General features: G+C 51.0%; 1 protein-coding gene across 1 annotated transcript in view; it reads right to left on the bottom strand.

Annotated features, from left to right (window-relative positions):
• LOC101835890 (nodal modulator 1) overlaps positions 1 to 23,087 on the bottom strand; it is a 52,648-nt gene that overhangs the window by 3,889 nt on the left and 25,672 nt on the right. Inside the window, exons 15-28 of the mRNA XM_005084683.4 lie at positions 22,021 to 22,157; positions 19,307 to 19,394; positions 18,044 to 18,107; positions 17,454 to 17,549; positions 14,611 to 14,829; positions 14,404 to 14,486; positions 13,110 to 13,269; positions 12,852 to 12,978; positions 11,073 to 11,186; positions 10,398 to 10,525; positions 9,008 to 9,149; positions 4,296 to 4,379; positions 1,474 to 1,584; positions 81 to 182 (exon numbers count right to left, since the gene is read on the bottom strand). Of these exons, the coding sequence (XP_005084740.1) occupies positions 81 to 182; positions 1,474 to 1,584; positions 4,296 to 4,379; positions 9,008 to 9,149; positions 10,398 to 10,525; positions 11,073 to 11,186; positions 12,852 to 12,978; positions 13,110 to 13,269; positions 14,404 to 14,486; positions 14,611 to 14,829; positions 17,454 to 17,549; positions 18,044 to 18,107; positions 19,307 to 19,394; positions 22,021 to 22,157 (1,655 nt within the window). The remainder of the gene's footprint in view (positions 1 to 80; positions 183 to 1,473; positions 1,585 to 4,295; positions 4,380 to 9,007; positions 9,150 to 10,397; positions 10,526 to 11,072; positions 11,187 to 12,851; positions 12,979 to 13,109; positions 13,270 to 14,403; positions 14,487 to 14,610; positions 14,830 to 17,453; positions 17,550 to 18,043; positions 18,108 to 19,306; positions 19,395 to 22,020; positions 22,158 to 23,087) is intronic.

Here is a 23,087-nt window from a genome sequence, read left to right as displayed (position 1 = left end):
CTTTGCCTGAGAGGGCACATGTCTGCAGGGTGGCATTCAGACTGTCACTAATGAGGCCTGAGTGCACGGGCTGGCGTTACCTCGCCGTCTCGGAGCAGCGGTGGGAAGTGGAAGAAGAGGGACTGGCCCAGCGACACTGTCTGGACAGGGTTGTCAGGATTCTCGCTTCTGTACAACTTTACCTGGGGGCAGAAAGGAAGAGGGCAGCGCTTATGACCCTGAAGTGACGTCACTCACAAGGGACAGCTTCTTTCAGGCAGGATGGGAAGATGGGGCTGATGTGACCGATCCCTCCCAAAACAGGCTTCAGGCTACAGCTCAACCCTAAGACTCCAGCGTGAGCAATGCAGAGGGCAAGTTCAGGCAGATTTTAAACAGTCGTTAATGCCATCATGACAAAGAGTGAAAAATCAGCCTCCCCGTGCCGAGTGTGCAGTAAGCACTCCGTAAACAATACCGCCAGGCGGAAGGGTCTGCATGTAGCCACCTCACCGTGTGACCTAACTCAACTGGAAGTGTGTGCTGTGCCTTTGGTCCTACACGCTTCCTGACCAGCTCTAGTTCTATGCTGATTTGCAGGTGCAGTGCCAGCCTCTCTACCATTCGCTGGGTACAGGAAGGAGCCACAGTCCCAGCCCATGGCAGAGGCTGTGAAAGCTCCCCCTTGCCTGCCTCCAGGCCATGCCTAAGACTCTTTGGCTGCATTCAGAATTGCAGGTAAATTTTAATTCATTAAAAAATAAGTGATTTCAGCTGACTCTGATTTCTAGCTTTTTTAAAAAAATTGGAAAGCAATTTGAACTCTAGGCCAAAATTCTAGCATAGCAACAGCCAGGTGGCATTAGGCCACGGTGCTATCCTTACTCACCCCTGCACCAGCCCCTCCCTGGCAGGAGTGTGACCATTCAGCTCACACTCACCGTCAGGGCATCCTGATACTATCTACCCACCCCACACAGATGCTATCTGGTCCCAACTAAAGGTGCCAAGAGCAAGTCACTGTGTTCTAAGCATATTACCCAGACCCTGGGGCAAACCACTAACTCTCCCAGAGGCCATAGGCCTTTTTATAAAAGCTCTACATTCCCAGTGGATTTTGTCAGAGTTGGGAGATAGGTTCAAGTCACCATGTCCAAGGTTCTAGCTTTAAAGTAGAGAACCAAGGGACATGGGAGTGTTATGTGTGGCCAAGACAGCAAGATGAGCAGCTCCCAGGCTGCCTTGCTTAGCACGCAGACTCGGAGAACAAACTGTATGAGGTGCATTGTCTGAAACTGTCCCTCGGTGGGCACCCTGCTGTGCTGAGGGCTGACATTTTGCCACCCCAAACTGAACTCTTCCCCCATTGCTCAATAATCAGCTCCAAATCCAGTTCCCTCTGTAGCAAGCAAGCTAAAGGCAGAGGCGTCCGGAACAGACGTGTCTCCTGTGTCTGACATGACAGACAAACGCCTCTGGAGGCTCTGGTCTTACCCACAAGGTGGAGAGGTACTCAGAAGACGTGATCACATTTCCACTCAAGTCAAACTGATTGATCTGCCGGAAGACGATGATGTTCACGTCATCCACGTCATTGTTCCCAACCTGGAGAGAGGGCTGCACTGAGCATCTGTCTTGTCTGCTACTCTTTCAGACATGCTTGACTGCACTGCTGCCCAAGAGCCTGAGCCCCCAGCATGGCAAGTCAAACCATGAAGCTCCGGTGTGAGCAGCAGCCGCCTAGCTGTTTCAAATGGCAGAAGCCATCAACCCAGTTCCCAGGTCAGCAAGTCCTATAAAGCCCACCACTCTATGGCAAATGCCTTCAGGCCTCTACAGAAGCCAGAGAGACGACTACCACTTTAATGGTGTCTGAGTCACTTCCTGTGAATGACATAGGTCAAAAGCCCATAGCTGAGAGGAGAACCCACTATTACTGTTTTACCAAGAAGTCACATTGCCAAACTGCCTTCTGAACACTTACGTTTATGCCCCTAGATCTATGCTGCTCTTAATGTTGGCCAGAGAAACTTATTTTTGCAGTGGGCGGTGGTTCATGGAGAGACTCATAGCTAACTGAAGTCCTGAGAACAGCGATGACTGAGTGTGCATGCCTAAACAGGACATCCACATCAGCTCCCTCCACCACTCCAAGACTTGGGGCCACCATGGAAAGAATGTAAGAGGGTAAGAAAGGCAGCAGTAAAACACTGATAGATGAGGTACAGTCAACACTGCAGTGTAGATGGGGTACAGTCAGTCAACACTGCAGTGTAGATGGGGTACAGTCAACACTGCAGTGTAGATGGGGTACAGTCAACACTGCAGCGTAGATGGGGTACAGTCAACACTGCAGCGTAGATGGGGTACAGTCAACACTGCAGCGTAGATGGGGTACAGTCAACACTGCAGCGTAGATGGGGTACAGTCAACACTGCAGCGTAGATGGGGTACAGTCAGTCAACTCTGCAGCGTAGATGGGGTACAGTCAGTCAACACTGCAGCGTAGATGGGGTACAGTCAGTAAACACTGCAGTGTAGATGGGGTACAGTCAACACTGCAGCGTAGATGGGGTACAGTCAACGCTGCAGCGTAGATGGGGTACAGTCAGCGCTGCAGCGTAGATGGGGTACAGTCAGCGCTGCAGCGTAGATGGGGTACAGTCAACGCTGCAGCGTAGATGGGGTACAGTCAACGCTGCAGCGTAGATGGGGTACAGTCAGCGCTGCAGCGTAGATGGGGTACAGTCAGCGCTGCAGCGTAGATGGGGTACAGTCAACGCTGCAGCGTAGATGGGGTACAGTCAACGCTGCAGCGTAGATGGGGTACAGTCAACGCTGCAGCGTAGATGGGGTACAGTCAACGCTGCAGCGTAGATGGGGTACAGTCAGCGCTGCAGCGTAGATGGGGTACAGTCAGCGCTGCAGCGTAGATGGGGTACAGTCAGCGCTGCAGCGTAGATGGGGTACAGTCAACGCTGCAGCGTAGATGGGGTACAGTCAACGCTGCAGCGTAGATGGGGTACAGTCAACGCTGCAGCGTAGATGGGGTACAGTCAACGCTGCAGCGTAGATGGGGTACAGTCAACACTGCAGCGTAGATGGGGTACAGTCAACACTGCAGCGTAGATGGGGTACAGTCAACACTGCAGCGTAGATGGGGTACAGTCAACACTGCAGCGTAGATGGGGTACAGTCAGTCAACACTGCAGCGTAGATGGGGTACAGTCAGTCAACACTGCAGCGTAGATGGAGTACAGTCAACACTGCAGCGTAGATGGGGTACAGTCAACACTGCAGCATAGATGGGGTACAGTCAGTCAACACTGCAGCATAGATGGGGTACAGTCAACACTGCAGCGTAGATGGGGTACAGTCAACACTGCAGCGTAGATGGGGTACAGTCAGTCAACACTGCAGCGTAGATGGGGTACAGTCAACACTGCAGTGTAGATGGGGTACAGTCAACACTGCAGTGTAGATGGGGTATAGTCAGGGCTGCAGCGTAGATGGGTGCATTTGCTGGCTCCTGGGGAAGGGAGGGTTGCTTCCCTTTGGGGGTGTGGCCACTGCCAGGCAGCCCTGCTCTAGGGGACAGCCACACATTCATATGTGTATGCACAGTACTGACTCAGTGGGCCACTGAAATAAAAAGACATGAATTTGGAGGGAATTAGGAGGGAAGGAAGGGGAATGAATACGATTAAAAAATACTGAACAGTTTTTTAAAAAGAACTTCTAGCCAGGCAGTGGTGGCGCACGCCTTTAATCCCAGCACTCGGGAGGCAGAGGCAGGTGGATCTCTGTGAGTTCGAGGCCAGGCTGGACCGACAGCCTCCAAAACAATACAGAGAAACCCCGTCTCGTAAAAACCAAAAAAAAAAAAAAAAGAACTTCTAAGGGTTATGGAGATGATGTTTGTTGTATAAGTATCATCAGGACTGAACAGGTCTGAAGTTTGGATCCCCAGAAGCCATGTATAACAGGTGGGCATTGTGGCCAACCTGTAACCCCAGTACTCAGGAAGGGGACACAGGATTCCCAGGGCAAGCTGGCTGGCCAAGCTGGCTTAATCTGTGAGTTCCAGGTTCTGCAAGAGACTCTACCTCAGAAAACAGAGAGCCATCAAGAAAGATGTCTGACACCCACCTATGGCTTCTACCCACATCATCCTAAGTGTATACCCCCACGCTTAGGCATACCACACCAAAAAGAGGATACTATCTGATGGGATTTACAACCCTACCCCTGGAGGAGCACTAAAGGGTCTCAGATCAGGGGAGCCACAGCCCAGCCTCGGCAGGAGCCATGCTTACCTCAATCACCCGATGGTGGGGCAGGGCCCGCTCGATGTGGTCATTGCCTTCTGCCTTCAGCTGCACATGGTACATGCACCCTGGCTACGAAGACACCAGGCGTTACTTCTCTGTAAGGTTGTCACACACACGTGACCCGAGAGTGGTCACTGCACAGTACGTCTCTGTTCCCAGTCGGCACCTGTCCACTTTCCAAGGAGACCCTTTCAGATGCATGCTGGCGACAAGACACCATCCGTGCTGTACTGTCCTCCAGCTCAGCTCACTCATATTTCCTGACTCACAGAGGACTGAGGGTGACTCGTTTCCTGAATTGTCTCTATTCCTCTAGACTCTTCCTCCCTGTGCTCACCCAGCCTCAACCTATACATGGGTCCACTGACCACCAGAACCACACTGCCAAGCCTTACAATGAACAGGACCTCAGGCAAGCAGGATATGAGGCCGTTTTTCTTCAAAAGAAAAGAAAATTTAAATGTTCTTATTTATGTCTGTTCATCACTCATATTTACAGAACCAAAAACATTGTTGAAAAAGCTCTGATATCAACTTCCAGCCACCAAAAGCACAGTTCTAGGGTCAAGTTCCGAAGCACTGGGTTAAGGTCTCAGGAAAACCCAGGGGGGACAGCTACTTTTATTCCAGCACAGGCTGGACAGCAGAGCTCTGCTCTCCTACTGCTATGCAGCTGAGCATTGCTGTTTGCACAGACAGAGTGCGGGCCTCAGGCCCCTACGGCAGCCTCCGGCCATTTTCCCTTTTAGGGTCATGTTCTTTTTTATATGTTGTTTGAATTCTACAAAGAGCACATGAGATCTTTAAAAAAAAACAATAATTTTTTTTACTTAATAAAATAAATACACTGTGCCAAAGACAGACCCACAAATATTATACCAACGATATTGGTTACCTTCTACAACTTGATGGTATGAAGCTATTGCTAAGATACCATGTGACTGAACATAGAGACTCACCTGGAAGCATCCCCCCACTGGCTATGGCGCTGTAACAATACCAGAGGAGAAAAGTAGTCATCAGTCTCACCTAACTGCGAACCCTGCGAGCTACAATAACAAAAGTGGCACCAATGGTACAGGAGTAACCAATCACCTTTTTGTGTTATTTTATCTATTTTTGGATTTAAGGCCTGTTCCACAACATGGAATCCATACCTGACACTGCTAAAAGAGCTAAGACCTTGAGAGTAGACAGTCACAGGTCCTAGGGGAAACCTACTATCCTAATGTAAATGAACATAGTAATAAAATGACTCCTGATGACACCCTGTTATAGCCCCACTAGCCTCACACTTGAGAAACTTCTTGCTGCAGATGTTAATTCACATGGAAATCCACAGCTGCAAACTGGAGAGTGAGAGATTTGAGTACTCAGCCCTAAATGGGATGTCTACCTGACAGTCCTCCCTCAGTGCCCAGAGGCCTGTGTAGAAAAGGGGTAGTATATGACTTCAAGGAAACAGCATGAACTCAGAGACTATGACAGCACGCGTAAGACCTGCAGCTTAGACCAGACAAAAACTCAGCATGTAGTTCGTGGGCCAAACACCCACGCACAACCAAGAAGCTCTTTGTACTTGAAAGTTTTGGGATAAGGGAAAGTGCCACTGAGCACATCAACCACGCTCCAGGCCAGGCCCTGTGCCCAGGACTACTCAGCCAACACAAACTGAGGCGCATGCTTTATTTCAACTTTTGGAGGGGTTTTTTGAAGAGACAAAAAAAAAAAAAATAAAATTAAGTAGCAGTAGGAAGAGACGACCTGGGAAGAGTTGGAGGGTAGGAAGAGACGACCTGGGAAGAGTTGGAGGAAGGGAAAGAATATGACCAAAATCTGTCATGAAATTCTCAAAGAATAAGTAAAACATTAAGAATAAAACACTGTGAAGCCAGTTAAAGGTAAGACCACAATTAGATGGTGTTCAAGTAGGCCCAGAAGGTTCTAGTCAGTTATCTGCACCTTGAGGGGATGAGACTCAAAGAGAGGAGAGATGGTTCTATTAAGTCTGGAGATAGTAGCCACTGCCAGGCCAGGCCAGACCACAACCCCTCTCAGTCCTTGGCTGGCTGTCCCAAGGATTTGCTACAGCCTTTGGCAGATGTGCTGCCCAGCTGTGACAATCTGACACACGCTGGAGTCATTCAGGTAGAGAAATGCCCTCATGAGATTTGCCTGCAGGCGATTCTGCAGGGCAGTTTCTTAGTGATTGATGGGGGAGTGCCCAGTCATCGTGGGCAGTGCTACCCCTGGGTTTGTGGTCCTGGATGCTATAAGAGAGCAGGCTGAGCCTTTAATCCCAGCACTCAGGAGGCAGAGGCAGGCGGATCTCTCTGTGAGTTCGAGGCCAGGCTGGTCTTCCAACAGAGTTCCAGGACAGGCTCCAAACCTACAGAGAAATCCTGTCTCAGGAAAAAAGAAAAGAAAAAAAAAAAGGAAAGAAAGCAGGCTGAGCAAGCCAGGGGGAAGTGTTATGGGACAGTCAATCACAGTAGGAACCCTGAGTTTGCATTTGATTAAATAAAAGCAACCTCGGTTCAGGGGGCAGAGTCAGCAACTAGTTTACAGGTATTAGCCACACGGAGTCCGGAGGAGCCAGGAAATGGATAGAGGAGCACAGGACGGAATAGGGTGGGACATGGGAGTTTTGCTGTTTTTCTTTTTGGAAAGACAGGTCTCTTTCTGGGTCTCCAGCCAAAAAGGAAGGTCAGCTGGCTGCGTCTCAGCCTCTCTGACCTAGCAGGTTTTCACGACCCCACATCTGACTTCTGAATCTTCCTTGGTAGACAGAGACTTAGTTTAAACCCACATATCATAGCAGCGGCAGAGACAGGGTCTCAGGAGTGGAAATCCTCCACGCTGTGGGTTGGCTGGCTGGCAGGGCGCTGCCTGCAGGGCCATGGGGCCACAGACGATAGCTGAAATATCAGTGCATTCAGGTACATCCACTAAGCCAGCAGGAAAGTGCCAGGGAAGCAGCGCCCCTCCACTGCCTCTGCATCAGCTCTTGCCCTGACTTCCTTTGATGATGAACAGTGAATGATGGATAAGCAAAATAAAACACGTTCCTCTTCAGCTTGATTCTGGCCATGACACAGCCCTAGCTGAAAGAACAGCCATGTCTAAAGGTGCAGCTTTGTCCAGGGATGTCTCCGCTGGCACCCTGGCCAGTGAGGTGAAGTGAGCGTGCTCCTAAGTGGAGGTGAGATCCCACATCTAAGAAAGCCTCTCCAGCCTGCCCTGCTCTGGAGAAGGGCAAACCACTGAAGACTCCCGTGGAGTGAGTGAGGCCTCCATGTGGAGGCCCACGCTGCCTCCAGAGCAAGCCACTGAAGGAGTGCCAAGGAGTTAACTCCGGTGGGGAGGGGGGGAGCATCAGTGGAATTATCACCATGGAGAAGTTCCGTTTAATGAAATCCAATGTGTTAGCTGGGAATCTAGAACAGGCCGGGCCAGCAGGACCCTGGGAAAACAAGGTGACACGCATGCTGCCAGGGCAGTATTCTCACGTCACCACACAGATGACTGAAGACACAGGGTCCTGTTGGGGACCAGTGAGCAGATGAATGTGTGAGTAGCTTCAACCCCAGGAAGAGGGCAACACCCACCCAAAGGCAAGGGTCGTGGCTTCGTGGCCCCAGGGACAGGGCTCCTTTGTGCCATACAGTGAAGTCATGGGTCAAGGCTTCTTAACTAGTTCGCATCAAAAATCAGGAATTGAAGCTGAGAGACAGTGCTCAAGGAATTTTGTCATCGAAATACCTATGATTTGGGGGCTTCTCTTTTAAAGGTTCTAACCACTTGGCAATGTTGTTTATACTCACAGCTGTGTAATGTGGAGCTGACCTTACCTGTGCCCCCAGTTCTGACCTCACCTGTGCCCCCCAGCTCTGACCTCACTTGTGCCCCCAGTTCTGACCTCACCTGTGCCCCCCAGTTCTGACCTCACCTGTGCCCCCCACCTCTGACCTCACCTGTGCCCCCCAGTTCTGACCTCACCTGTGCCCCCCAGCTCTGACCTCACCTGTGCCCCCAGCTCTGACCTCACCTGAGCCCCCCAGTTCTGACCTCACCTGTGCCCCCCAGCTCTGACCTCACCTGTGCCCCCAGTTCTGACCTCACCTGTGCCCCCAGCTCTGACCTCACTTGTGCCCCCAGTTCTGACCTCACCTGTGCCCCCCAGCTCTGACCTCACCTGTGCCCCCCCAGTTCTGACCTCACCTGTGCCCCCCAGTTCTGACCTCACCTGTGCCCCCCACCTCTGACCTCACCTGTGCCCCCCAGTTCTGACCTCACCTGTGCCCCCAGCTCTGACCTCACCTGCGCCCCCAGCTCTGACCTCACCTGTGCCCCCCAGTTCTGACCTCACCTGTGCCCCCAGCTCTGACCTCACCTGCGCCCCCAGTTCTGACCTCACCTGCGCCCCCAGCTCTGTCTGCTGTTTGTCCAGCACCCCAGCCAGTCACTCACAGACCCTCGGTTTCAAAGCCCTGGGATGTGCCACAAGCACTCAGCGCCAGGCAAAGCTACAGCAATCCCCCTTTAGAGGCCTTATCTTCCCACAGAGCAAACCATACCATGTCAGCTAAAGCAGGGCATGGATTCTAGAGTCCCGCTTCCATCCTGTCAACCCATGCTATCCCCCAGGGACACCACGGACAGCAGAGGGAAACGCCCAACAAAGCACACAGCCTCACCAGCAGTCCACGTAACCGGAACTTTCCCTCCTCATCTGTCACGGTGTCTTCTCCATAGATGCTGCAGTCCTCCTGTCCCACAGCCTCCACTGCCACGCCCTGCTCTGGTTCTCCATTTAAAGATGACACTGTGCCATAGCAGCTGGTGGGACCAGAGAAGACACAGAGTGAGGCGTCTCCAGTCTTCTCTCCAAGGCCACGGGCAGAACTGCTCGTGGGCACACTTCAGTGGCCAGGCTCTCCAGCAGGACACACTGCAACATCTGGAAGGCCACTCCAAGAGACTATAGCATAGGGACTACACTGCCTTCATCCTTGCTAATCTTTAATTTAAACTTGATGTAAATAACTCACAAGGATTTTCATTCCCCACAATCGGTTGAAATGGTCCATTATTCTACACCTAATCTTGACTACCCTTCATCCAAAGTACTTTTGTAAACCTATGTAAGCATGCATGTATGTGTACACATACATCATCTGTACTTCTGTACACAGTGGGTATCCACTCAACTGCAGTTAGAATTTGCACAAACCGCTGGGCATTGGTGGCGCACGCCTTTAATCCCAGCACTGGGGAGGCAGAGGCAGCCAGATCTCTGTGAGTTCAAGACCAAGCCTGGTGTACCGAGCGAGTTCCAGGACAGCCTCCAAAATAATAAAGAGAAACCCTGTCTCGAAAAACTAAAAAAAAAAAAAAAAAAAAAAAAAAAAAAGAATGTGCACAAAGCATCTGCAAGTACTGAGAAGAAATAGAGACCCTGGATGCCTCCTGGAAGGGGAGGGGGAATCAAGGAGGCAAGAATAGAAAGACCATTTATTTATTTGTTTGTTTGTTTGTTTGCTTGTTTATTTGGTGGGATTTGTTGTTGCTTTGGTTCCATTTGATTTGGGCTTTTTTGAGGCAGGGTCTCTGCATGTAGCCCCGGCTGTCCTGGAACTCATTATGTAGACCAGGCTGGCCTCAAAACTCAAAGATTTACTGGCCTGTGTCTCAGATTAAAGGTGTGCACCACCATGCCAGTCAAGAAAGGTAATTTTCCATTGTCTACCCTCTTCCAACATTTGCAAGTTCTACTTGAGTTATTATAGTTCCTCCTCTTAAAAATGTAATCATATTTAAAACACTTAAAATATATGTATATCTTATATTCATATACATGGCACTAGGCTTCCAAAGACCAGTTTTTCAAAAAGTATGCTGGTGAGTAGGCAGCAGGTGACGTATGGAAGGAGGGGAGACACTGGAAGGAAGGCAGGAAGTGGGCCATGGAAAGAGGGCAGCAGTCATCTCTACATCTCAAGGAAGAGCAGGGTCTCAAATCCCTCCCCAAACCCAGCCAATGTGCAGTCTGGGGTGCCCCACCTGCAGCCTGGGGAGGACACGTACCTGTAGGCGGTCCGGAAGCCAGTGATGGTGATCCTCAGGTTCTGCCCCTCCTGCACTTCTATCATCTGCGAGGACGGCTCAAAGCGGAACTCCTTCATCATGGGTTTAAAGTAGTACTGGCCAGGGCTCTGCCAAGACACAGTCACAGTCAAGACGGCGGCCACACTGCGAATGGCGTCAAGTCACAGTGAGGCACAATCAGGACAGAGCATCAGAGCCTCCCTATCTCTGCAAGGCACAGACAGGGAGCTGCGGCCACCACCTGAGCACCTCAAGAAAGCAGGAGCCATGCCTGAACTTTAAAAGGATGAGAACCGACACAAACAGCCGGAAATGACTCGGCAAACAAGCAGCAGGTTGTGAGCAGAGGCTGGGCACCTCTAGGTGCCTTGTAGCAAGCCCGTGATAACCCCACTTCACTCCGGAAGAGCCGTCAATGCATGTGCACTTCGTGAACCCCAGAGACAGGCAAACGCCGCTGTGGAAAACAGAGGGCCGCCTAGGGAGGAGCTGCCGTGTCAGCGGCTGGTGACACTGCGTGAGACAAGCACATGTACGACACCACACGGACCATCAGCAGAGAGAGCCCTAGTGTGCTACACCGAAGCCGTCCTCAGGCTGCCCAGACACACACCTGCGCCACGTCCCACTGGGGGCTGCGGAGCACAGCCTTACCAAGTTTGAGAACGTCAGAACACCGTTGTCCTGGGTCAGGAGGTTAGAACGAAACACACCGCCACTGAGGGATAAGAGGACCCCAGGGAGGGGCTGATCGTCCTCAGCTTTTATCTGGGGAGAAAGTAACAACAGGACAAGGTCAAACTTAGAACCATGTGGGAGCAGGGAGTGGTCTTTACCATTACTCCTAAGGACAGGGACTCTTCCTCTTCCTCCCAAAGTCCCACAAGCAGTGTTAAGATGCCATGGAAGCTTCCAGAACTCTTCCTACGGCCCTTACTCACAATGATGGTATGAGGGGCTGGTGGGTACTGGCGAGGAGACAGAAACGGCAGGCTGTGCATGGAGCTCTGCAGCTCGCTCGCCTCAACAGTTCAGTCAGTTCTCGGAAGCCCTGCCTTGTTGCTGTCTAACTGAGCAGAACACACTACAGCAGGTCCAACAGTCCACAGTGAGTGGGCCAGCTGCACGCTGCTGTCACACAACGGGAGACGACCAAAATGTCCCCCAACACGTACATCTTTTCCTGAGCAATCAACCAGTGGGAACTGCTGTTACGGTCTGAATGTCACGTGTCAGCACAGGCTGGCTCACACGTTTGAATACTTGGTCCCAAACTGGCAGGTAATATTTAGGAGGACGTGCAAACTTTGGGAGGAGCCTCGCTGGAGGGAGTGGGTCATGATGGAGGATGGGATTTGCTACCTTTTCTCTGCTTCCTGATCTATGGGAGATGTGGGCAAGTGGCCGCCTGCTCCTGCTGCCACCATGCCTCCCCACCAACATGGACTGGTCCCTCAAGCCATGAACCTAACCAAACCCTTTCTTCCTCAATTGCTTGCATCAAGCATTTTGTCACAGCAGTATCATGAATTATCTCTTCGTGGCAAAACAGGTTCACCCCATAAATAAGTAATTTGGCCTTAATTTATTACTTAAAGAGTGTTTCCCTGGTAACCTCCCTGGCATCTCCTCAGTGGCTGTCTAAGCAGAGTGTGCCTTCCATCTTCCTAGTCATCGGAGGCCCATCTGTCTGTGGCATTCTCTTTTCCTTGGAGGTTGCTGTGCTCTCAGCCACTGTGGAAGTTTCTTACAAACCACAGACATCATCTATGGTGTATGCAGTTCGCACCTCGTCACTCTGGTCTAACGCGCTCAGCAACGGCGCTTCAGGTGTGTGAGGTGTGCTTTACACAGCCACACTCAACTGGTGGACACTGGCACCATGGGAAGGAACACAGAGCAAATGAGAGTGACAGCCTAGGGCCTACGGGGGCAGCTTGAGTGCCTGCCCAGCATGCACAAAGCTCTGGGCCCATCCCCAGTACCAAATATACTGGGTGTGCACATGCATGCCCGTTATCTCAGAACATGGGAGACAAAGACAGGAGGATTCCGAAAGACTCCAAAGATACATTCCACTACACAGGGAGTTGGAGGCTTAGAGGCTAGTCTGGGCTAGACACCCCATCTCAAAAAAAAAGCGATAGCTCAAACATGCACAACCATGTGAAAGGCCATGTGTCTCCATAGTATACCCAAGTGAAGGAAGGAAGGAAGGCAGGCACGGTACATAGTCCCATTCATACAAACACTCTGCAAGATGGTAACTCCCTGACAGATACAGGTGACACCAGCATCAGCGCGAGGGCCATGGGAGCAGGAAACCTGCTGCTTTGACAGTGGTGGTGTCTGCAATGTGTGACTATGTGTAAAACTGGCTGTGCACTTTGTGTGTAGTTTACCCTCAACGAAGCGACCTCTGAAACGCCTTACCTCGAAGCTCACACCAGCCAAGGCATAAGCCTTGAAGTCTCCCACAGTTCCTTCCACAGCGGTCAGCACGTAGCCCTCTTTCTGTGAGGTCACAGTGTACTCCAGGTCGCTGTGCAGGGGGCCAACACTGCAGGAAAGAACCAAACGTACAAACTGCTGTTTGCAGCTTCAGACGGAGTGTAGCCGTCCCAGGAAGCCTGAGCCCCACCCGCCTCAGGAAGCTCCCTGCTGGGGCCAGCTCCCTCCTTGGGGACATACCTGTAGGCACCTTTATCATCAGTGAAGACGGTGATCAAGGGTGAACTTGCCCCCTTCTCACTGATGACAATCTCGACTCCCTCCAGCTCTGGGTGGATCTGGCCTTCTAGGAACAAGCCTGCCTTCCCGTGGATCTCAATCAACTTCCCTGGGCAGCTTTCTAAGGGAGGAAACAAGATTGGTGTAGTGGCACCCAGCTGGAGTTCTCTGAAGGAAGAGGGTCCAGACCTGAGATGTTAAAGAGGAGCTGCGGCTGGAGAGATGGTTGGCTCTACAGGTGTGAGGACCTGAGTCTGCATCCCTAGTGCACATGTTAAACACCGGGTTAGACGTGTGCCCACAACCCTGGCAGGGGCAACGAAGGCTTCCTGGCTGCCGTCTACCTCAAGAGGCAGAGCAAGACATCTGAAATCTTAGGGGTGCTTTTCACCTGGGACCAGATAGGGAGGCAGCAAAGGGTGGGGTGACACCAGAAACTCACTCACAACCATCCTCAAACCTAAACACACACCACACCAATGTTCCACTGGCAATCACTGGGAAAACCCTCTCCTGGAAAAGACCTCCCTCTATATCTGGGAACAGGACGACCCAAACCACCCAAACCATTCAGAAGCAGCAAGCTTAAGCAGGTTTGGTAACTGGTGGTATATTTTTTCCTCTACCTTCTGGATCAATCAAATCAAAGGGAGACAGGTCCTTCTCTAAAAAACACCTTACCTTCAGTCACAGACACTACTACCTTTACTTAGACCATTCATTTCTTTTTTTCTTTCTTTTTTTTTTTTTCTTGGTTTTTCAAGACAGGGTTTCTCTGTATAACAGTCCTGGCTGTCCTGGAACTCACTCTGCAAACTAGGCTGGCCCAGAACTCACAGAAATTCACCTGCCTCCGCCTCTGATTGCTGGGATTAAAGTCATGTGCCACCACCACAACCCAGTGACCATTCATTTCTTTTTTCTGAGGGGGCAGGTTTTCAAGACAGGGTTTCTCTGTATAGCCCTAGTTGTCCCGGAACTCGCTCTGTAGACCAGGCTGGCCTTAAACTCACAGAGATCCACCTGCCTCTGCTTCCTTAAGAGCTGTGATTAAAGGCGCACCACCACCAATCATTTCTTTATCCATCCTTCCACCCATCCACCCACTCATCCATCCATCCATCCATGGAAACCAAGTACTAAAGAGACTTTTGGGTGGCTTACAGACATGCTGCACAAATATAACACACAACCCATTTAAACACATACAAAGAGAAACAAAGGCACGACACTCGCTCATGGGATGGACACGTACCTCCACTGACAGTGGCTTCCATGGACGGGGGGTAAAAGAGGAGCTCTTTGGACGAGGGTGTAACAGTGATTTTCTCCCCAGACCTGAGAGAGTCAGAAGGTTCAGGCTGGCGGGTTGGTTTTCCCCCCGAGGAAGAGTCAGAAGGTTCAGGCTGGCGGGTTGGTTTCCCCCGAGGAAGAGAACACGGTGGAGAGCACAAGCACTTACCGCGCCCAGTAGGAGAAGTCGTAGGAGAAGGGGCCCTGTAGCTCATCCACCATCTCCTGCCCAGGAGGCCTGGCCCTGCCTTCCTCACCCTCCTCTTTGCCCGTCTTCTCCCTCTCCTGCCTGCGGGTCTCAATCTCTGCCAGCTGCTGTTCCCTCCTCAGCTCCTGTGCGGACTTTAGAGGGCCCAGCACCAAGGCCGGCTCGCTGTCGATGGAAGACCTGGAGAAGACACAGGATGGCTATGGGACTTGGCGCTCTTCCTGCACTGAATGCGAACTTGACATTCCCACACTGGAGACGCATGAGCAAACGCAGACACCTTACAATGACAGCACAGCGGCATAATCTTTCATTTTAAAAATGCTAATTAGGGGGCTAGAGAGATGGCTCAGCTGCTGGCTGAGTCCAGGTCCTCTTCTGGCTTCATGGTATATACAGGCAGGCAAAACATCCCATATACAGGAACCAAAATAAAAATAAAATAATAATGAACATGAACTCATTTAGCAAAATAAAAAATGGGGCCAAGGAAAGTGCTTGTTTGATATGTAACCATGAGGATTTGAGTTTGAGCCCCCAAACACATATTTGCAAAAGATATGACAGTATGCTTATAATCCCAGTGCCGGGGAGGCTGGGACAGGTGGACCTGGGATTCCCTGGGCAGATGGCCTAACCTGATCAGCAAGCTGCAAGCCAGTAAGAGACCCCGCCTGTCTTAAACAAAAGGTGGGTGGCTTCTGAGGAACACCACCTGAGATTGACTGCTATGACCTGTACACATGTACCTGCATCTACATGCGTGCACACATAAAACTATAAAATAAAAACTGAACGTGATGCAGCGTAGCTGAAGACGCCAGCAGAACTAGCTGGAATAAAAGGCCTACACCTTGATGAAAGCTGCCGCTTCCACATGGCACCTGGATCCACAGTTAGACCTCCTCTCAAACCTGAGAACTGAAGAGCTGGGCACAGTGGCCCACACCTTGGACCCCAGCACTCGGGAGGCAGAGGCAGGGACCTCTGAGTTCGAGGCCAGCCTGGTCTACAGAGCGAGGTGGACAACCAGGGCTACAGAGCGCCCTGGTCTTGAGTAAGCGAAGTACAAAATAAGGAAGTGGGAACCCCAGGCCCACACTCCATGACCTGAGAAGTCACTCAGTCAGTAGGCTGGAGAGGACATGAACGGAAAAGGCACATGAGACAAAATACCAGCAGAAAAGGAAGCAGCCGCGGGGCGAAATGGTGGAGGGCATGGTGCACTGTCAAGGTCCTTCTGAGATGGGGGCACCGGACAAAGAGTGGCGGGAGGGGGAGAGCTGACCTAAGTTCACGGTGGAGAGGAGATCAGGAAAGTGGGTGCAGGGTGACGTCCTCTGGGGGAAAGTTCACTGGGTGTTCAGCGATGGCAAGACCAATAGGCCTGGGTAGAACTCAGGGAAGGGCAGAGACCGGAAGGGCCAGAGGAGAAGCAGGGCTCACACACGCTTCAGAGTCCTGTGTGGGCTCTACGTGAGTCTGGGTGGGAACCTGCTGAGTTTTCAGCGGAGGAAGGACTCATCTCCACACTAGAATCACTCTGGCCACTGTGGAGATCACTGACTCCTGAGGCACAGCCGGGACAGCCGGGAGAGGAGGGACAGCCGGGACAGCTGGGAAGGAGGCTGCCACAAAGACCCAAGTCCAAAGCTATGAGAGTGAACACTGACCCGCAACAGATGTGAACACACTTTCATTGTGAAGAGAAAGGTTTCTTGAGGGGCTGGCTGGACCGGGGGGAGCAAGGGACAATGACCAAGGGTCACAAATCAGGTGGGAGACGCCACTTCAGCACAAGAGAATACAGAGCAGGTCCATAGATACAACCAACAGCTGGGTAGAGCCTGGCAGGGTGGAGGTCTCCAGAAGAGTCTAGCGGCAGTGCCCAGCCAGAAACACAGCTCCCGGTCAGCACAGACTGATGACAGGAAGACAGCCACCCCCACCTCTGTGAGACTGTCAGTGCCACAGGGATACCCACAGTGGCACCCTGACAATTCTCAATAGTATTTTCTGGGCAAGATATCACAGTTTGGTCATCTTAGCCATGAAGGATGCTGAGAGAGAATGATCACACAGCAAGTTCAAGGCCAGCTTGGACAACTTGACTGAAACTGTCTCAAAGTGAAAATGAAAGAGTGACTACTAGCTTATGCAATGCCCTGGGTTCTGCGGCCGATCCCTCAGAACAAGAAACACGCAGATTATTCCGTGGATGTGTGTTTATCTATGTATGTGTGTGCGTGTGTCTCCTGTTTGAGTGCTCTCAGCATTCGTGGCAGATGGGAAGAAGATAGCAGGCGGCTGGGGACAAAGCCAGCTTCAATTGGAGAGGGGAGGGAGAGTTCCTCAGAATTCCATCTATGTAACGCAGCCATGCTGCCCAAAGTCTGTCACTTCCTGAGAAGGCTGGGATGTCGCACACCCCAGCACAGCACAGCACAGCCCTCAGCCAGGCCCACCTCCCAAGCACTTCCTCCAACCTACACAGGAGTCACCTCCACCCCTCAAGCCCTCGAGAAAAGATCTAAAGAAGAAAGACAATTTTTAAGTCACTAAACCACTTGAACTATAATGAACAGGCGCTGCTAAAGAATTCAAACAGACTTAAGGCAGACTGAGCTGTCAGGAAGCAGCTGGGACTCTGCTGCTCTGGGTTTACAACTATGTCACCTGAGTGTAAGAAAGGCAGGCCACTGGTGTGCATACTTAGAGATGAGAGCTCAACAACATCCTAGAGTCTGAGGGCCCCAGGGCCTCTCCACCCGCCCCGCCCATGCCCACACAAGACCCCATCTTACTTGATCGTCACTGTGACATCCATCATTTTGTCTGTGGTGATAGTTCCTAGGACATGGTGACGAATGGCTGTCAGAGTCAGGATACTGGGTGAAGACCTATAATCAGAGCAGAGAAGCTGCTAGCAGCAACTCCAGACAGACTCCAAGGGAAGGCGGTACTGCCTTGGGCCCTCCCCACCCTGACACAGGTTGGGATAAGGAAATCCCAGAAACTCACGAGCGCAGTCAGAGAAAAGCCCCCTGAAGTTCACGCTCCTCCACCTTTACAGTTCCCTGGTTTTGAACTCTGGTCTGCAGTCTGGCTCAGCAAACACCTTACCCAGTGAGCCCTCCCGCCAGCCCTTGCGTTTACAGAATTCTTAGGAAGAACAGCCTACTTTATTTCCTCAGTAACATCCAAATATCATAAAACCCGCATCTAGACCTTCGCCTTAATGCCTAACCTTACCTCTTCCAAAAGGAAGAAAAAACCCAACAGAAACAAACCTGTGTGCTCACACGAAGAAGACACAAACGAAAAGATAGGAGAAAGAAGTAAATACTACCCCTCAGTACACACCCACCACAAAGCACTCAGTCTCCAGGCTTACGTGTCATAGGTGTAGAAGGCTTGCTCAAACCGGTGGCAGGAACGAGGGGTCACTTTGTACACCCCTACACAGAGAAAACCAAAGGTCATTTACTGAGAACAGAACGTGTTCTAACTGTTAGGCAACTCCAGTTCCAGCCCCTGTGCTGAGAAGGCAGCGCGCCTCATTTGAAAGCTCACACACACAAAAAAAATAAAATAAAAAATAATGGAACTGGAAACATCAGGCAGGCTGCTTTCCTGCACCAAAGACCCCTCCTTCCCTTCACAGCCTTCTCAGGAGTGGCCTTCACCGTCCAGAACTTCATGACTTCACAGCCTGCACAATCACGCACTTCTCAGCATAGCCTGAGTACTGTGACTCCTTGGTCAGGGGTAACTCACCACCTGCTAGAGGAGTGCAGGAGAGCCAAGAGGAGCTAACACTATTCCCTCATAGGCTCATTCACCAGTATTTTGACTCTTACCCCTTTCTGTTCTCACTGCACAGAGCAGGCCCAGTGCGCACTGGGCCTCGGGGGTCAGGATTAGCTCCCCTACCCTACATTCCACAACAGACACTGACTTGCCATCTACAAAGAGAGTAGTGGGTGGTTCAAAAAACCCCTAACAGACAAAAAACACAATGATGTGGTCTCTCTGGAAACCAATCGGTAGTTTCTTTTACAAGTTACACATAAATTACCATATGATTATGAGGTGCCATTCTGAGGATCCTAAATAAGAATTAAAACACACAGGCACAAAGCCGTGCACAGAGCTCACAGCCACGCCTTTCCTAATACCCCAAGCAGAAGCAATCTCAGTGCAAATGACCAATGGCTACACACAGAATGTGAACCAATACTCTGCAAGGCACTGACGAACTACCATGTGGCTTAGCTTCAAATCTATGTTACACATAAGAAGCCAAAGCCCAGGATCAGGGTCAGGCCCAGCGGGACACACTGAGCCACTGCCAGGGCTGGGACCGTGGTGATGACTGAACAATCTGGTAAACTTAACAGAAACCGCTTATCACACATCACAGGTGAACCAGCTGTGCTGTTTGTGTGGCACTGAGGATAAACCAGGCCCCTAAGAGCACACTGTGTAAACTACATCTCCACAGAGCCAAGAGCGAGCAGTAGAGGACTAGAGGCAGGGCAGATGGTCTGTGAGGATACTGGCCAGCAGCCTCACTAACGTCTCTGAAGGTTAAAGGACCTTGGGTCTCTGCCCTTCAGGCCCACCCTGGCCTCACCCTCCCACGGCCCAGGCTCACCCGGTTTGGACAGGCAGAAGCGGTTGACTCCTCTGGAGAGGTTGTAAATCCCCACATTCTCAGGACCATTTCCGTCTTGATGAAACTCCTGTGGGGCCAAAGTCAACACAGTGACTTATGGGGGACAGGGACTCAGCAATTAATTACATTTCTGTTTCTGAGACAGCCATCAGTTTGGCCCTTAATCATTTGAGCTGGATCTCTGTGAGTTCCAGACCAGCCTGGTCTACCAAGTGAGTTCCAGGACAGCCTCCAAAACAATACAGAGAAACCCTGTCTCAAAAAAGTAAAACAAAACAAAAGTCATTTGAGCTGTTGGGTGCCTCAGGAAAACGGAAAACCTTCAAAACCACACTGAGATGTGCTGTTTGCAGTCAGCTGCTGTTTACTGAGGGTCTGCTAAGGGACAGGCTCAGTCAGGCCTGGGAGGCATCACGTGGTCCCTGCTCTGGGGAGGGTGGGGTGATCTTTCAACTTGGGAAATCAGAAACTCAACAACTCAACAATGAGCGAGAGGTTTCAGAGAGGAGGAGATAAAGCAGAGAAGCAAATGTCACTAGTAGAATGACCATGGCCCCTGGAGAAGAGCTCTAGAGTTCTGGGGCCTAGACCTCAGCACCACCCTCTCAGTAGGAACCGAGCTGGGGCCTCGATGGTGAGAATAACAACCTGCGTTCTGGGAAAGGCTCAACTCTCTGGGCAGGGGATGAGCAAAGGCAAAGGCGTCTGACAGCGGAGGCGAGTTCAGGTCAACTCGGAAAGCACGTGCCGTTGGGGCCCCGGGAACAGGTGGACAAGGCGGTCAGGTGGGCGGGAGGCAAGCCCAAGCCCCTAGCCACTTTCCTTCCAAAAGTCAGGTTCAATCCAGAGGCAGCAGAAACCTACTTGAGGGTTAGGGAAAGGAGTGTCTACTGGCTTATTCTTGACTGCACACCAGCTCATCTCCTGGAATAAAGTGGGTACTTCAGTGTTCGCAGCTGAAGCAGGAGACACCACCGAGGTTCCACAAGTGTCACAAGCAGCCATGCCATTGCCACTTGCCTCTCTGCTGGGATCTGACAATGACATTTGCTACTACCCCTGAGGAAACTACAGAGAATCCTTTCACTGGAGCCCCTGGGACCACGGGCAAGTAGACAGGCACTGGCCTACACCCCATGACTTGGGAGAAAAACAAGAGGATTCAAAGCACAAGACCACCCTGGGCAACTCAGCGAAACGCAGTCTCAAAAGCAGAGAGTAAAGAGAGGGAGCTGGAGACGGCGGTGAAGAACACTGCTGCTCTCCGGGAGATCTGGCTTTGAGTCCTACACGGAGATTCACAGCCACCTGCAAGTCCAGTCCTGGGTGATCCAATGCCTTCTTCTGGCTCCCATGGACAGTGCACAGAAGCAGTACAGACATACGTAGGCAAAACACCCACATCCACAACATAATTTAGGCCGGGTGTGGTACTGCCAATCTTTAATACCAGTACTAGGGAGGTACAGGCTTTTGGATCTGTGAGTTTGAGGTCAGCCTGGTCTACATATGGAGTCCCAGGACAGGCAGAGCTATATAGAGACCAGATCTCAATAAACAATAAACAAATAAAATAATAACTTTAAAATGTTTTAAGAGCCAGCACTACAGCTCAGTGGTAAGTGCTTGTTCAGTATATTTGAAACCCGGGGACTGGAGAGGAGGCTCAGCAATCAAGAACACTGGCTGCTCTTCCAGAGGTCCTGAGTTCAATTCCCAGCACCCACATGACAGCTCACAACCATCCGTCAAGATCTGGTGCCCTCTACTGGCCTGCAGGCAGACTTGCAGGCAAACTATACACATAATAAATAAATAAATCTTAAAAAAACAAAGAAACCCAGAAGTACAAAAGCAAATAAAAACAAAACAATAGAGAATGAGTGAACAAGCTCTTCCACTGCGGGAAGCAACAGCCTAGAGACACTTAGCAGCTTAGTACACAGCACACTGGGAGCACCAGGGAAATGTTACATACAACACAGTTTGCTGAGCCTCTCCACCGGCTCCGGCAATTGCTATCAGCCAGACATTCCTTTTAATTTGTGAGTGTGTGTGTGTGTGTGTGTGTGTGTGTGTGTGTGTGTGTGTGTGTGTGTGTGTTAGAGGCAACCACTCTATATTCTGTGTGTGTGTGTGTGTTAGAGGCAACCACTCTATATTCTGTGTGTGTGTGTGTGTGTGTGTGTGTGTTAGAGGCAACCACTCTATATTCTGTGTGTGTGTGTGTGTGTGTGTGTGTTAGAGGCAACCACTCTATATTCTGTGTGTGTGTGTGTGTGTGTGTGTGTGTTAGAGGCAACCACTCTATATTCTGTGTGTGTGTGTGTGTGTGTGTGTTAGAGGCAACCACTCTATATTCTGTGTGTGTGTGTGTGTGTGTGTGTGTTAGAGGCAACCACTCTATATTCTGTGTGTGTGTGTGTGTGTGTGTTAGAGGCAACCACTCTATATTCTGTGTGTGTGTGTGTGTGTGTGTGTGTTAGAGGCAACCACTCTATATTCTGTGTGTGTGTGTGTGTGTGTGTGTGTGTGCGCGTGTGGTTTAGGTCATAGGGTAACCTGCAGGATCTGGGTTCTGGGGATCCAATTCACATCATCTAGCTTGGTAGCAAGCGCCTTTCTTTACACACTGAGCCCCTTGCTGGCCCCACTGGGCACCCTCCCCGCAACCCCTCAAAAGCAGTGCATACCAGAGTGATGGCGTGTGAGAGCGCACACCGCAGCATGTAGCCCGTCTGCCTGAACTCCACCGAAGACACATCGTCCTCCAGGACGTCCACCTCCAGACTCTTGTTCCTCCAGCACCAGTCCTCATGCATAATGCTTACTGCAAGGCAAACGCCAGGGCTCACGCCAAGCGCCACGCATCACTGGGCACCTGCTAACTAGCTGCACAAGAATGCACGTGTGCTGAACACGTGCTGTGCACTTGCAATCCCAGCATGAGGAACCCCAAGAGTTTGAAGCCAGTCTGGGCTCTAGAATGAGACCCTGTCTAAAAAGAAAATATCCTTTATATAAAAACACATAGGCCAGTCAACAACGTTTAGGATAAGTCACCGCCTAAAAGAAACTGACACCAGTGACCACTGTTGCTACCAACAAAGAAATCCATATAGGCTGAAGATGCCAGGCTCTAAGATACCTGGGATCACTAGACTTTTTAAAGTATTTCCAACTGATTTTTAGTGTTGCTTCTATGGAATACAGCCCTGGCATACCTTGAACCCCTAGCCTCCCAAGCACCCGGCTGCCCGTCAGCCTTGCAGGTCTGGACTCCGGGACTCTGCCAGGACTGTGAGCAGCAAATCTGCATGTGCACACGGGCGTGGCAAGACTCCACAGAAAGTTTATAAAACAGGAAGGCAGTGCTCGGAGTATAGTTTGCCAGCTCTTTCTGAGACAGACAACACAACCCCAGAGAGAAGGTTACTTCCCACTGGCCAGAAGTCCAGTCTGAAAATGAGGCAGGAGCCAGCTTGTTGGGAACAAGGACACCAGCGTGGGCCACTGTCCACTGCCCAGGTTCTGGGCTTTGCCTGGTCCCCTCTTGAGAAAGGCTTTGTACCATTTCACAGGAAACAGTCTGGGGAGGAGAAAGACTGCTCACAGTCACTCCAGAGCTAAGCGGCAGACCTGAGAGTAGAATTGCCTTGCTCTTTCTGGCATTTAAAAATAAAATGATTAGTCAGGGCACCCTCCCCCAAGCAGATGCACGGGTGGGATCTTCTTGACAAGTCTAACTTTGCAGGTCAAG

Source organism: Mesocricetus auratus, unplaced genomic scaffold (genome assembly GCF_017639785.1).
Source record: "Mesocricetus auratus isolate SY011 unplaced genomic scaffold, BCM_Maur_2.0 Super-Scaffold_100054, whole genome shotgun sequence".
NCBI lineage: Eukaryota > Metazoa > Chordata > Mammalia > Rodentia > Cricetidae > Mesocricetus > Mesocricetus auratus.
Note: the sequence above shows the minus strand (reverse complement) of the source record. Positions and strands in the feature narration are given on the sequence as shown.